We start from the raw sequence: 15,480 nt of genomic DNA on the forward strand, positions 1-15,480 counted from the left end.
TTTGTAATGCAGCCCCAGATAGCAATAAAAATGTAAGTGGGTTGTAATCCTTCAACATACTGAAAAAAAGAAAATGTTTGCCATAGAGGTACTAGTTACATTCTTCTTCTTATTATTATTATTCATGATTTATATAGCGCCAACAGTTTACTCAGCGCTTTAGAACATGAGGGCAGACAGTACAATACAATTCAGTACAGAAGGAATCAGGGGTCCCTGCTTGTTCAAGTTTACAATTTAGGAGGGAGGTTCAAGTGATACAAAAGGTAATAACTGTGTGGGGGATGAACGGATGGCGAAAATAAAAGTACAGTTGTTGGGTACATGCAGGATAGGCTTCCATGAAGAGGAAGGTTTTCAGGAATAGTCTAAAAGCAGAGTAGGAGATAATCGGACAGATTAGGGTAGGGAGTTCCATAGGATGGGAGAGGCTCTGGAAAAGTCCTGGAGACGAGCATGGGAGGAGGTGACGAGAGAGCTAGAGATCAGGAGGTCTAGGGAGGAACAAAGAGAAAGATTAGGTTGGTATTTTAAATCTAGGCTAGTGATGTAGCTGGGGGCTGAGTTGTGGACGGCTTTGTAAGTTGTTAGTATTTTGAATTTTTAATTCTTTGGGTGAGCGGAAGCCAATGGAGAGTTTGACAGAGAGGAGTAGCAGACATGGAGTTGTTGGTAAGGTGGGTGAGCTGAAGGAGGATAGCCTATGCAAAGGTAAGACAATGAGAAGGGAGTTGCAGTAGTTGAGGGAGAGGAGACCAGGGAGTGAACTAGGAGCTTTGTTGTGTCATTGGTTAGAAAGGGGAGTAATTTGGAGATGTTGTGGAGATTGAGACGGCAGGATTTGTACAGTGATTGGGCGTGGGGCTTAAAGGATCGATCAGAGTCCAGGATTACCGCTAGAACCTTGGCATGCGGAGATGGGATGATGGTTGTGCCATCGATCTTGGCAGAGAGATCAGGGGTAGGGGTACATGGGGGGGGGAATTATGAGCTTGGTTTTGGATAGATTTTGTTTGAGGAAGTGGTGTGACATCCAGACTGATATGTCTTTTAGTAAATTAGTGATGTGACGTGAGGAGACGGAGGGAGTGAGCTGAGGGGTAGAGGGATAAATTTGGGTGTTGTAGAGATGGTATTGAAAGCCATGGGAGGCTATCGGCTTACCCAGGGAAGAGGTGTAGATCGAGAATAGGAGAGGTCCAAGAACAGAACCTTGGGGGACCTCAACACAGAAAGGAAGAGGAGAGGAGGAAGCAGAATTGTAAGCAACGCTAAAGGTGCGGTTGGATAAGTAGGAAGAGAACCAATGAAGAGTACAGTCATGGAGACCAAAGGCATGGAGTTTTTTGAGGAGGAAAGGGTGGTCAACCATATCAAAGGCAGCAGTGTCCATTGGTTTTGGCCATTAGTAGATAGTTTGTTATGACATGACTATAATCACAGGCCATGGCCGGCTCCCAGCAGGACCCACAGGCCATGGCCGGCTCCCAGCAGGACCCACAGGCCATGGCCAGCTCCCAGCAGGACCCACAGGCCATGGCCAGCTCCCAGCAGGACCCACAGGCCATGGCCAGCTCCCAGCAGGACCCACAGGCCATGGCCAGCTCCCAGCAGGACCCACAGGCCATGGCCAGCTCCCAGCAGGACCCACAGGCCATGGCCAGCTCCCAGCAGGACCCACAGGCCATGGCCAGCTCCCAGCAGGACCCACAGGCCATGGCCAGCTCCCAGCAGGACCCACAGCCCATTGAAGTTGCTACCAAACTTCCAGTCCTGCAATTCAAATGTACAGTGCAAAGCAATACACTTAACCACTTAAGGACCGCCTAACGCCGATTTACGTCGGCAAGGCGGCACGGGCAGGCAAAATCACGTACATGTACGTGATTTGCCTCTCGCGGGTGGGGGGTCCGATCGGACCCCCCCCCCGGTGCCCGAAGCGGTCCCGTTCTGTTCCCCGGCGATCCGAGATGAGGGGGAGGCCATCCGTTCGTGGCCCCCCCCTCGCGATCGCCGCCGGCCAATGGGAACACTCCTTTGCTGCTGTATGCTAAACAGCAGCAAAGGAAATGATGTCATCTCCCCTCGGCTCGGTATTTTCCGTTCCGGGCCGAGGGGAGAAGACATCAATGTGAGTGCACAACACACACACACACAGTAGAACATGCCAGGCATACAAAACACCCCGATCCCCCCCCCGATCGCCCCCCGATCCCCCCCCAATCATCCCCCCCCCCCCCTGTCACAAACTGACACCAGCAGGTTTTTTTTTTTTTTTTTCTGATTACTGCATAGTGTCAGTTTGTGACAGTTACAGTGTTGGGACAGTGAGTATTACCCCCCTTTAGGTCTAGGATACCCCCCTAACCCCCCCTAATAAAGTTTTAACCCCTTGATCACCCCCTGTCACCAGTGTCGCTAAGCGATCATTTTTCTGATCGCTGTATTAGTGTCGCTGGTGACGCTAGTTAGTGAGGTAAATATTTAGGTTCGCCGTCAGCGTTTTATAGTGACAGGGACCCCCATATACTACCGAATAAATGTTTTAACCCCTTGATTGCCCCCTAGTTAACCCTTTCACCACTGATCACCGTATAACCGTTACGGGTGACGCAGGTTAGTTCGTTTATTTTTTATAGTGTCAGGGCACCCGCCGTTTATTACCGAATAAAGGTTTAGCCCCCTGATCGCCCGGCGGTGATATGCGTCGCCCCAGGCAGCGTCAGATTAGCGCCAGTACCGCTAACACCCACGCACGCAGCATGCGCCTCCCTTAGTGGTATAGTATCTGATCGGATCAATATCTGATCCGATCAGATCTATACTGGCGTCCCCAGCAGTTTAGGGTTCCCAAAAACACAGTGTTAGCGGGATCAGCCCAGATACCCGCTAGCACCTGCGTTTTGCCCCTCCGCCCAGCCCACCCAAGTGCAGTATCGATCGATCACTGTCACTTACAAAACACTAAACGCATAACTGCAGCGTTCGCAGAGTCAGGCCTGATCCCTACGATCGCTAACAGTTTTTTTGGTAGCATTTTGGTGAACTGGCAAGCAAGCACCAGGCAGCGTCAGGTTAGCGCCAGTAGCGCTAACACCCACGCACGCACCGTACACCTCCCTTAGTGGTATAGTATCTGATCGGATCAATATCTGATCCGATCAGATCTATACTAGCATCCCCAGCAGTTTAGGGTTCCCAAAAACGCAGTGTTAGCGGGATCAGCCCAGATACCTGCTAGCACCTGCGTTTTGCCCCTCCGCCCGGCCCAGTCCAGCCCACCCAAGTGCAGTATCGATCGATCACTGACACTTACAAAACACTAAACGCATAACTGCAGCGTTCGCAGAGTCAGACCTGATCCCTGCGATCGCTAACAGTTTTTTTGGAAGCTTTTTATTGAACTGGCAAGCACCAGCGGCCTAGTACACCCCGGTCGTAGTCAAACCAGCGCTGCAGTAACACTTGGTGACGTGGCGAGTCCCATAAGTGCAGTTCAAGCTGGTGAGGTGGCAAGCACAAGTAGTGTCCCGCTGCCACCAAAAAGACAAACACAGGCCCGTCGTGCCCATAGTGCCCTTCCTGCTGCATTCGCCAATCCTAATTGGGAACCCACCACTTCTGCAGCGCCCGTACTTCCCCCATTCACATCCCCAACCAAATGCAGTCGGCTGCATGAGAGGCATTTTTATGTGCTCCCGAGTACCCCTACCCAACGAACCCCCCCAAAAAGATGTTGTGTCTGCAGCAAACGCGGATATAGGCGTGACACCCGCTATTATTGTCCCTCCTGTCCTGACAATCCTGGTCTTTGCATTGGTGAATGTTTTGAACGCTACCATACACTAGTTGAGTATTAGCGTAGGGTACAGCATTGCACAGACTAGGCACACTTTCACAGGGTCTCCCAAGATGCCATCGCATTTTGAGAGACCCGAACCTGGAACCGGTTACCGTTATAAAAGTTAGTTACAAAAAAAGTGTAAAAAAAAAAATATATATATATAAAATAAAAAAAAATAGTTGTCGTTTTATTGTTCTCTCTCTCTATTCTCTCTCTCTATTGTTCTGCTCTTTTTTTACTGTATTCTATTCTGCAGTGTTTTATTGTTATTGTTATTGTTATTATGTTTTATCATGTTTGTTTTTCAGGTATGTAATTATTTATACTTTACTGTTTACTGTGCTTTATTGTTAACCATTTTTTTGTCTTCAGGTACGCCATTCACAACTTTGAGTGGTTATACCAGAATGATGCCTGCAGGTTTAGGTATCATCTTGGTATCATTCTTTTCAGCCAGCGGTCGGCTTTCATGTAAAAGCAATCCTAGCGGCTAATTAGCCTCTAGACTGCCTTTACAAGCCGTGGGAGGGAATGCCCCCCCCCCCCCCCCACCGTCTTCCGTGTTTTTCTCTGGCTCTCCTGTCTCAACAGGGAACCTGAGAATGCAGCCGGTGATTCAGCCAGCTGACCATAGAGCTGATCAGAGACAAGAGTGGCTCCAAACATCTCTATGGCCTAAGAAACCGGAAGCTACGAGCATTTTATGACTTAGATTTCGCCGGATGTAAATAGCGCCATTGGGAAATTGGGGAAGCATTTTATCACACCGATCTTGGTGTGGTCAGATGCTTTGAAGGCAGAGGAGAGATCTAGGGTCTAATAGACCCCAATTTTTTCAAAAAAGAGTACCTGTCACTACCTATTGCTATCATAGGGGATATTTACATTCCCCGAGATAACAATAAAAATGATTTAAAAAAAAAAAAAATGAAAGGAACAGTTTAAAAATAAGATAAAAAAGCAAAAAAATAATAAAGAAAAAAAAAAAAAAAAAAAAAAGCACCCCTGTCGCCCCCTGCTCTTGCGCTAAGGCGAACGCAAGCGGCGGTCTGTCGTCAAACGTAAACAGCAATTGCACCATGCATGTGAGGTATCGCCGCGAAGGTCAGATCGAGGGCAGTAATTTTTGCAGTAGACCTCCTCTGCAAATCTAAAGTGGTAACCTGTAAAGGCTTTTAAAGGCTTTTAAAAATGTATTTATTTTGTTGCCACTGCACGTTTGTGCGCAATTGTAAAGCATGTCATGTTTGGTATCCATGTACTCGGTCTAAGATCATCTTTTTTATTTCATCAAACATTTGGGCAATATAGTGTGTTTTAGTGCATTAAAATTTAAAAAAGTGTGTTTTTTCCCCAAAAAATGCGTTTGAAAAATCGCTGCGCAAATACTGTGTGAAAAAAAAAAATGAAACACCCACCATTTTAATCTGTAGGGCATTTGCTTTAAAAAAATATATAATGTTTGGGGGTTCAAAGTAATTTTCTTGCAAAAAAAAAAAACTTTTTCATGTAAAAAATAAGTGTCAGAAAGGGCTTTGTCTTCAAGTGGTTAGAAGAGTGGGTGATGTGTGACATAAGCTTCTAAATGTTGTGCATAAAATGCCAGGACAGTTCAAAACCCCCCCCCAAATGACCCCATTTTGGAAAGTAGACACCCCAAGCTATTTGCTGAGAGGCATGTCGAGTCCATGGAATATTTTATATTGCGACACAAGTTGCGGGAAAGAGACAAATTTTTTTTTTTTTTTTTTTGCACAAAGTTGTCACTAAATGATATATTGCTCAAACATGCCATGGGAATATGTGAAATTACACCCCAAAATACATTCTGCTGCTTCTCCTGAGTACGGGGATACCACATGTGTGAGACTTTTTGGGAGCCTAGCCGTGTACGGGACCCCGAAAACCAAGCACCGCCTTCAGGCTTTCTAAGGGCGTGAATTTTTGATTTCACTCTTCACTGCCTATCACAGTTTCGGAGGCCATGGAATGCCCAGGTGGCACAAAACCCCCCCAAATGACCCCATTTTGGAAAGTAGACACCCCAAGCTATTTGCTGAGAGGTATAGTGAGTATTTTGCAGACCTCACTTTTTGTCACAAAGTTTTGAAATTTGAAAAAAGAAAAAAAAAAAAGTTTTTTCTTGTCTTTCTTCATTTTCAAAAACAAATGAGAGCTGCAAAATACTCACCATGCCTCTCAGCAAATAGCTTGGGGTGTCTACTTTCCAAAATGGGGTCATTTGGGGGGGTTTTGTGCCACCTGGGCATTCCATGGCCTCCGAAACGGTGTTAGGCAGTGAAGAGTAAAATCAAAAATTCACGCCCTTAAAAACGCTGAAGGCGGTGATTGGTTTTCGGGGCCCCATACGCGGCTAGGCTCCCAAAAAGTCCCACACATGTGGTATCCCTATACTCAGGAGAAGCAGCTAAATGTATTTTGGGGTGCAATTCCACATAGGCCCATGGCCTGTGTGAGCAATATATCATTTAGTGACAACTTTGTGCAAAAAAAAAAAAAAAAAAAAAAAAAAAAAAAGTGTCACTTTCCCGCAACTTGTGTCAAAATATAAAATATTCCATGGACTCAATATGCCTCTCAGCAAATAGCTTGGGGTGTCTACTTTCCAAAATGGGGTCATTTGGGGGGGGGTTGTGCCACCTGGGCATTCCATGGCCTCCGAAACTGTGATAGGCAGTGAAGAGTGAAATCAAAAAGTTACACCCTTAGAAATCCTGAAGGCGGTGATTGGTTTTCGGGGTCCCATACGCGGCTAGGCTCCCAAAAAGTCCCACACATGTGGTATCCCCGTACTCAGGAGAAGTAGCTGAATATATTTTGGGGTGCAATTCCACATAGGCCCATGGCCTGTGTGAGCAATATATCATTTAGTGACAACTTTTTGTAAATATTTTTTTTTTTTTTTTTTTTGTCATTATTCAATCACTTGGGACAAAAAAAATAAATATTCAATGGGTTCAACATGCCTATCAGCAATTTCCTTGGGGTGTCTACTTTCCAAAATGGGGTCATTTGGGGGGGTTTTGTACTGCCCTGCCATTTTAGCACCTCAAGAAATGACATAGGCAGTCATAAACTAAAAGCTGTGTAAATTCCAGAAAATGTACCCTAGTTTGTAGACGCTATAACTTTTGCGCAAACCAATAAATATACGCTTATTGACATTTTTTTTACCAAAGACATGTGGCCGAATACATTTTGGCCTAAATGTATGACTAAAATTGAGTTTATTGGATTTTTTTTATAACAAAAAGTAGAAAATATCATTTTTTTTCAAAATTTTCGGTCTTTTTCCGTTTATAGCGCAAAAAATAAAAACTGCAGAGGTGATCAAATACCATCAAAAGAAAGCTCTATTTGTGGGAAGAAAAGGACGCAAATTTCGTTTGGGTACAGCATTGCATGACCGCGCAATTAGCAGTTAAAGCGACGCAGTGCCAAATTGGAAAAAGACCTCTGGTCCTTAGGCAGCATAATGGTCCGGGGCTCAAGTGGTTAAAACAAACAGTCCACCAGAGAGCAACTGCTCTTGTGCACATTGCTGGATCAAGATGAGGCTCAAGCAAGTGGCAGATTCTTCCCTCCACACAAGTGGGTGGATGTGGGAATCCCACCTCACTGGGACATTGTATTCTGACAGTAGGGACTGTCCCCTGTCGGCATACACTGGTCAACACTGGTGCTGTTCCGCTGCAAACAGCTAATTGAGCAAGGATTTCCAGCAGAAGATGATAAAACAATGGGTTTCTGCTTAACATAGAGGGGTACACACAGATTAAAATTCAGCCTCTGCTGAAACCGACGAATTCTGATCTGTGTGTACCCAAATTTACCTTATCCCTTGCTTCAGCGGGCTCCCTGCAGTTCTGTCCCCTGCAGCTCATGTGTATGTTAGGAATGACATTGGTCACACTCCATCCTCCACTTCATACCATACGGATTAATCTTCCTTTATATGTGATGATGTCTAGGGAGGAGGAGAACACTGGAGCTGGCTGGAGCATAGAATCTGGTAAGTAAAAAAAAGGCTATACCCCTCTTCCCCCCTCCCCCACACTGCAAAAGTGGCCTTCTGTACTTTTTTGGAGTTGAGCTGGGATATCATCACATCCTTTGCTGTGTATTCTTATATTCTTAAATAGTTAGGAATTAGTGTGACATTTCAGGTGCTACATAGCTGTAATCCACATACACATTATATCTTATTAAAAATCATTATTTTTAGAAGATATAATGTGTATGTGGATTACATCTATGTAGCACCTGAAATTTCACAATAATTCCTAACCTATTCAAGAATTTTACTTTCACTTTCAATAAACCTGCACAGAAAAGTGCAGAGCAGGTTCACATCACAGTATGCAGGGCAGTGGAGACTTACAGTAGCAGAGGATCCAACCTCCCATCCGTGCTGTACACATCTTCACTCTGCCCTGGAGGAGGTCTATGCTGTGTGCTGGGCGGGACCCAATGATCGATGCTGCAGTGTGAGGTTTTTATTGCCCCGCCCACATGTAGAGAAGGGAGCCTGGAAAGGGGTGTATCTGCTGCCACAGAGCAACGAGCAGGGGCGCATAATCTTTGTTTTGGGCAGGCAACAGGGGTATACAAGTGTTACAATTAGATTTTCCTGCTCACAACCTGGCGCCCCCTCCCATCCCTTGTACCGACCCTGCTTGCAACCATCCAGCGCCCAGCCCAAGCCAGTGAGTCACGCTCTGCCTGCCTCTGAAGACTCCGTCTCCGGGAGTTGTAGCTTCCAGGTGCTGCGCACCGCTGCTTAGTTCTCTTCACCCATCGCCACCAGGAACTTGAGCGCAGTATGCAGCGCGGGAGCAGCACAGCCAATCAGCAACCACTGTGGTCGACCTCCCTCATAAAAAAAAAAAATGTCAGCAGACAGCAGCCATGAAAGGGGCCATTTTGAATATAAGTTAGGCGGCCTGGGGGGAAATTTCCACCCTGCCCCCCGGCCACCCCTACTCTGGATAGTACTGTCCTCCCCATTTGGAAATGATAAGGCTAATTTCACACTGCTGCGCTGCAGTTTGGTCACGCTGTGGGTCTACCTGCGTTTTTTGTGCCATTACCTCTGATTTCCAATAGACTTTCTATTAGGTTATGTGTTTTTGGTGCGTTTTCTGAAAGTTGTATGCTGCATCTTTTGTGCATTTTCAGAAAACACGCCAAAAACGTGGGACCTAATAAAAATATATAGAAAACCAAGGATCAACTGCATGAAACGCATTACACGCTGATGCGGAAACCACATGCAATTTTGAACATAAATCACACTCCTTCCTGTTCAAATCACATGCGATTTTTCAGCAGTGCGATTTGAGCCATTGATTCTGTATGGCTCAAATTGTACCACACCAAAATAGTTCAGGGACCTTTTTTTTTTGCCGCACCAGAATCAGATTCGAATGTGATTCGATTCTGCAAATCGCACTGCATTTTGAGAATCAATTGTTTGGTGTCGTTAACATACACACCCACATCGGTTCGCATGAATGGGGAGCGATTTTGAGGCGGTGCAGAAAGCGCACAGAATTTGCTGCGAACTCCGTACGGCATCAATGTGAACAAGCACAGAAGGTTTCATTACCTCAATCATGTATAACAATCTGAATAGTATCCACTTACAATAAATGCTCTGATTTTAGTATATTTTGTTTTGCTCTAACAGTAAATACAGGCAATGCTGGTCTGTTGATAAAAGCTAGTGTTGTATTTTACCCGAAGGGACAAATTGAAAATTTTTCTCGGATGGGAACAGAACGTACGATTTTCCTTGTAATGTGTACCTTTTTCGTACAAGAAAAGTCTGAAAAGAAAACTGCACATGATCAGAAACCATAAACAACAAAAAAATGCCTTTGCTGTACGAGAATATTCGTAAGAATTTTCGTACAAATTTTCTTTCATCAGTTAGGGTCCTTTCACACTGGGGCGGTTTGCAGGCGCTATTGCGCTAATAATAGCGCCTGCAAACCGACCCGAAAGTGCTGCTGCTTTCACACTGGAGCGGTGCGCTAGCAGGACAGGAAAAAAAGTCCTGCTAGCAGCATCTTCGGAGCGGTGAAGGAGCAGAGTGTACACCGCTCCTGCCCATTGTAATCAATGGGACGGCGCGGCTATACCGCCGGCAAAGCGCCTCTGCAGAGGAGCTTTGCGGTGGTTTTAACCCTTTCTCGGCCGCTAGCGGGGGTGGTAAACCCCCCCCCCCCCCCGCTAGCGGCTGCATACCGACTTACAATAGCGGCGCTTTACCGCTGACGCTGCCCCAGCCCCAGTGTGAAAGGGCCCTTATGATTTTGCTGTCAAACATCGAGAAAAATGAGACGAACCTTAGCCCGATTTTCTTAGTGTGTACTCCATTTTACTTTCAGTGACTTATCCTACAGTCACCAAAGCACTGCTGCTAAGGCCTCATGCATGCTGGACGTTCTAAAAAAAAAAAACAGTAGTGTTAGCTGTGGAAAGCTGTAGAATTTTTTTTTTTTTTTTTTTTTTAATAAAATTATACTCCCACAAAAGCTTATGGCTCAAAAATGGTGACAAATGCAGAATAGCCGTGTTTTTGAGTGTTTTTTATTTTTTTTCAGAATTTACCCCCTTCCTGACCAGAGCACTTTTTGCGATTCGGCACAGGTCGCTTTAACTGGCAATTGCGCGGTCGTGCGACGTGGCTTCCAAACAAAATTGACGTCCTTTTTTCCCACAAATAGAGCTTTCTTTTGGTGGTATTTGATCACCCCTGCGCTTTTTATTTTTTGCACTATAAACAAAAAAAAGAGCGGCAATTAAAAAAAAAAAAGCATTATTTTTTACTTTTTGCTATAATAAATATCCCCCAAAAATATATAAAAAAAACTATTTTCTTCCTCAGTTTAGGCCGATAGATATTCTTCTACATATTTTTGGTAAAAAATAATTGCAATAAGCGATTATTGATCGGTTTGCGCAAAAGTTATAGCATTTACAAAATAGGGGATAGTTTTATGGCATTTTTATTAATTTTTTTTTTTTTTTTTTTTAATGGCGGCAATCAGCTATTTTTATTGTGACTGCGACATTATGGCGGACACGTCGGACATTTTTGACACATTTTTGGGACTATTGTCATTTATACAGCAATCAGTGCTATACAAATGCACCGATTCCTGTGTAAATGACACTGGCAGTGAAGGGGTTAACCACTAGGTGGCAGTGTAGGGTTAAGTGTGTCCTAGGGGCGTGTTTCTAACTGTGAGGGACATGGCTTTGTGTAACATGTGACTGATCTCTGCTCCAATGACAGGGAGCAGAGATTCAGTGACACTGTCACTAGGCAGAAAGGGGAGATGCTTTTTTACATCAGTTCTTCCTCCCCGTGAGGCGATCGCGGGTATCCCCGTGGCGATCGAGTCCGTGACCCGACTCACGGAGCTTGCCCGCCGGCCGCCTCTTAAAGGGGAACGTACAGGTACGTGGTTTTGCCTGTACGAGCCCTTCTGCCGCAGTATATCTGCGTGAAGCTTTTTTCAGAGTTGGGCTGGCCATACAACAATTTTCTGGTACGATTTTCCTTTGGATTTACCAAAACCATATAATATGAGGTCAAACCTAAACACTTTCAATTGGTATGCAGTGAGGCAGGTCCTTACACTACATAGTTTAGACCCCTTTCACACTGGAGGTGTTTTTCAGGCGCTTTAGCACTATAATAGCGCCTGAAAAAACCTCAGCTGCAGTCTCGTTGTGAAAGCCCGAGTGCTTTCACACTGGGGTGCTGCGCTGGCAGGGCGTCACAAAAGTCCTGCAAGCAACTTCTTTGTCTTTTGTCCTCCTTTCTCCTAAAGCGCCCCTGCCCATTGAAATCAGCGGCGTTTTGCGGGCGGTTTTAACCCTTTTTTGGCTGCTAGTGGGGGTTAAAAGCGCCCTGCTAGCGGCCGAATAGCGCCGCTAAAACGACAGTAAAACGCCGCTAAAAATAGCCACGCTTTACCGCTGACACCCGAGTGCTGGCAGTGTGAAAGTGCCCTTAAGGTAAATCTAAAAGAAATTGAATAAGAAAATTGTATAATGGCCAGCTTTAGAGCGTTTTTACAGCTGAAAAACTCCTCTCAAAACCCACTAGTTCTGGGTCTTTTCTCCAAACCGAAAACGCCCCTGCGAAAAAACGCCGATAACAGCCTATGTGTGCATGGACACCTAGGTTAACATGCTGGGGAGTTGATTGGGTGCAAAAAAAAACCTAAAGCCAAAAACAGCAGCTGTAGAAACCTTCAGTGTGCATGAGGCCTATTGAAGGCTTGACAGTGTGTTTAGGATCAAGCGGAGGAGGGCGGGGGGGATCTCTGCAGTGTGAACCCCGGGGAGCCAGCATCAGGGCCAACCTCAATCACCGAGAGAAGGAAGGGGGGTGGATTCAGACTCCATTGTCGGCATGACACTCCAGGAAAGTCTGTAACCCCTCCCACAGGTAATAAACTTTTTTTTTTTTTTTTTTTTAAAGAAAACGGGATGTTATAAAAAAAAGCCAGTAATGTTAACTGTAGAAATCTGTAGCTATAGAATGAGCTTTTCAGCGTTTTTCAACAAAATTATACTCCCAGAAAAGTACAAAATTATACTCTCAGAAAAGTTTGTCTTTAAAAACGCTGATAAACATGGAATAAAAAGATTTTTTCAGAGTTGGAGCAATTTTACAGCTGAAATACGTCTCTCAAAACCCACTAGCCAAAAACTGCTGATAACAGACTGTGTGTGCATGGACACATCCAATAACACGCTGGGGAGTTTTTTGGCTGCAGAAAAAAAGTCTGCAGCCAAAAACAGCAGCTGTAAAAACGTTGAGTGTGCATGAGGCCAAAGGGTGCGCTTCTCAGAGGGCAGGAAAGATCTGTAGGCACTAGCAGCTCATAAGGATTAGGATTATTATGTAAAAAAAAAAAAGAATCTTCTACTTCTCTTTTAAAAGAAATATAAAAATGGAGCAGAGTAAGGATTTGTTCACATCGGAACGCAGTTTCACAATGCATGTGTTTTCATTCCTTGAGGTGCATTTTGTTAAACAGTTGGGTGTGGGCGTATCTGAACAAGCTTGTTACATAATAGTGTGTTCTGGGCAGAGCAGTCAATCGCTGGTGCCTGTTGGACTGCGCAGTCATATTTAGACACACTGAGAAAATGCCATAACAGAAAAGTGGCAGGGATGTATGTTTATATAGTATTTATATACAGTAGCTAAACTTCTTTCTGTGACTACAGTTGAGCTTTAAAGTGTAAGTTCACCTTTACAGAAAATCTGTATGGTGAACTTACACTTGTGCATATGTTTATCATTCTGCTCATTAAGTCTGCTGTATTTTGCAGTTAAATGTTTTTTTATGTTGCACCTTCTGTTGCTAGATCTGATATGGAAGCTCTAAGACGAGAGCTGCAGACCCTGTCCGAGCGTTACTCACAGAAGTGTCTGGAGATTGGAGCACTGAATCAAGCTGCTGCAGAGCGGGAGAGAGAGCTACAGAGGTGCCAGCAGGAAGCGCAGGAATTGCTGAGACAGAATCAGGCAAGTGGAACAAAGCGATCCTATCGATTTTTTTTTTTTTTTGTGAAGATAGTAATGAAAATGGCTACATGCATGTTGTATTGTACAGTATTTACATTTAATGCCTGATGAACACAGATTGGCTGCTAAGATATTTGTCACAAGTATTTTGTGCCAGCAGTTTGACAGTGCAGAGAATTTTAAAAGTAAAACAAAAATTCTAAAAGCCAAGTTGACCATAGAATTACGTGAACATGAATAGCGTTGTCTTATTTTAAAGTTTACATGTCCAAGTTCCAGTAACATATTTCATTGATTTTCTCGATTAAATGTTAATACTGCGTTACAAGTTTCCCCAAGCTTTGAAGTGAAATTACTATTAATGGGGTGGATGAAAAAATGCAGTGCATCCAGAACAATCATGAGAATGTTTCAGCTATTCTGTTAGGAATAATAAATTCCTAAAGCAGAAACTCTATTACCTGGCTGTAGGAAACAAGGTGTGATTTCTGAAAAGGGGTGTTACTGAAAAAGATTGACCATGTGACCAGACTTTTCTACCTTTTTTTTTTTTTTTTTCTGTACCCACTTTTTGCAATGGTTTTGCACAGAGCGGCCCGATACTCCACTTCTCAGGGCCCCCCGACAGCTTTCCTGGCACCTCACCCCTTTCGAGTGCCCCCATAGCAAGCCGCTTGCTATGGGGGCACTCATGTGCGCGCTCCTGCATCCTGCTCCGCGCGTTATTGACGCACACAACTCGGCTCAGCCCCACTGCCTCCACACTGGCTGTGATTTAACAGCAGCAGGAGCAAATGGCTCCCGCTGCTGTCTCTGAGTCAATGATGATGGGAGAGACCCAAGAGAGCCACTGCCCTTGCGATCATCCCTGTATTGAGATCTGGCTTGGGTAAGTATAAGAGTGGCTGGGGGGGTTGGTGAGCTGCAGAGAATGCATTAAACTTCTTCCTCCTTTAATTTCAGAAAATGAATAGTAACTGTCAATACGCAAATATTTTGTTCAAGTTGTTTCCCTGCAGAGGTTATGTCAAATCATAATTGAAGAATCATCCCAAAAATAACATATATTGCAGCAACTGTGCTATAGCATAGAAGCATCCTACAATGAATATAAATAATAACTTATGAAGGTCAGTGATGTAACACATGGCTGCAGATCCGAGATTCAAAACTGATGATTGGTGGAGAGATTTACTTGCAACTTATTCTCAAATTAGTTACATAGTAGGCGAGGTTGAAAAAAGATACAAGTCCAACAAATGTGTGTGATTTTATGTCAGTATTACATTGTATATCCCTGTATGTTGTGGTCGTTCAGGTGCCTATCTAATAGTTTTTTAAATTTATCGATGCTCTCCGATGAAACCACCACCTGTGGAAGAGAATTCCACATCCTTGCCGCTCTTACAGTAAAGAACCCTCTATGCAGTTTAAGGTTAAATATAATTTCTTCTAATTGTGTGGCCACATGTCTTATTAAACTCCCTTCCACGTAAAAGCTTTATCCCTATTGTGGGGTCACCAGTACGGTATTTGTACATTGAAATCATATCCCCTCTCAAGCGTCTCTTCTCCAGAGATAATACGTTCAGTGCTCGTAACCTTTTCTCATAACTAATATCCTCCAGTCCCTTTTATTCGTTTTGTTGCCCTTCTCTGGACTTTCTCCAGTTCCAGCACATCCTTCCTGAGGACTGGTGCCCAGAACTGGATGGCATACTCCAGGTGCCGTCGGACCAGAGTTTTGTAGATTGGGAGAATTATCGTTTTATCTCTAGAGTTGAGTTAATCCCCTTTTTAATGCATGCCAATATTCTGTTTGCTTTGCTTGCAGCAGCTTGGCATTGCATGCCATTGCTGAGCCTGTCATCTACTAGGACCCCCAGGTCCTTTTCCATCCTAGATACCCCCAGAGGATTTCCCCCTAGTATGCATTCATATTTTTGCCACCCAAAAGCATTATTTTACATTTTTCTACATTAAACCTCATTTGCCATGTAGTTGCCCACCCCATTAATTTGTTCAGATCTTGCAAAGTTTCCACATCCTGCGGAGAAGT

General features: G+C 44.4%; 1 protein-coding gene across 2 annotated transcripts in view; it reads left to right on the plus strand.

Moving 5' to 3' along the window:
• Window positions 1–15,480, plus strand: part of TRIOBP (TRIO and F-actin binding protein) — a 139,407-nt gene that overhangs the window by 104,655 nt on the left and 19,272 nt on the right. For both annotated transcript variants that reach the window (XM_073592567.1, XM_073592566.1), the window contains one exon: window positions 13,262–13,421. In XM_073592567.1, coding sequence (XP_073448668.1) covers window positions 13,262–13,421 — 160 coding nt within the window. The remainder of the gene's footprint in view (window positions 1–13,261; window positions 13,422–15,480) is intronic.

The sequence above is a fragment of the Aquarana catesbeiana genome, linkage group LG07 (genome assembly GCF_042186555.1).
Source record: "Aquarana catesbeiana isolate 2022-GZ linkage group LG07, ASM4218655v1, whole genome shotgun sequence".
NCBI classification, from domain to species: domain Eukaryota; kingdom Metazoa; phylum Chordata; class Amphibia; order Anura; family Ranidae; genus Aquarana; species Aquarana catesbeiana.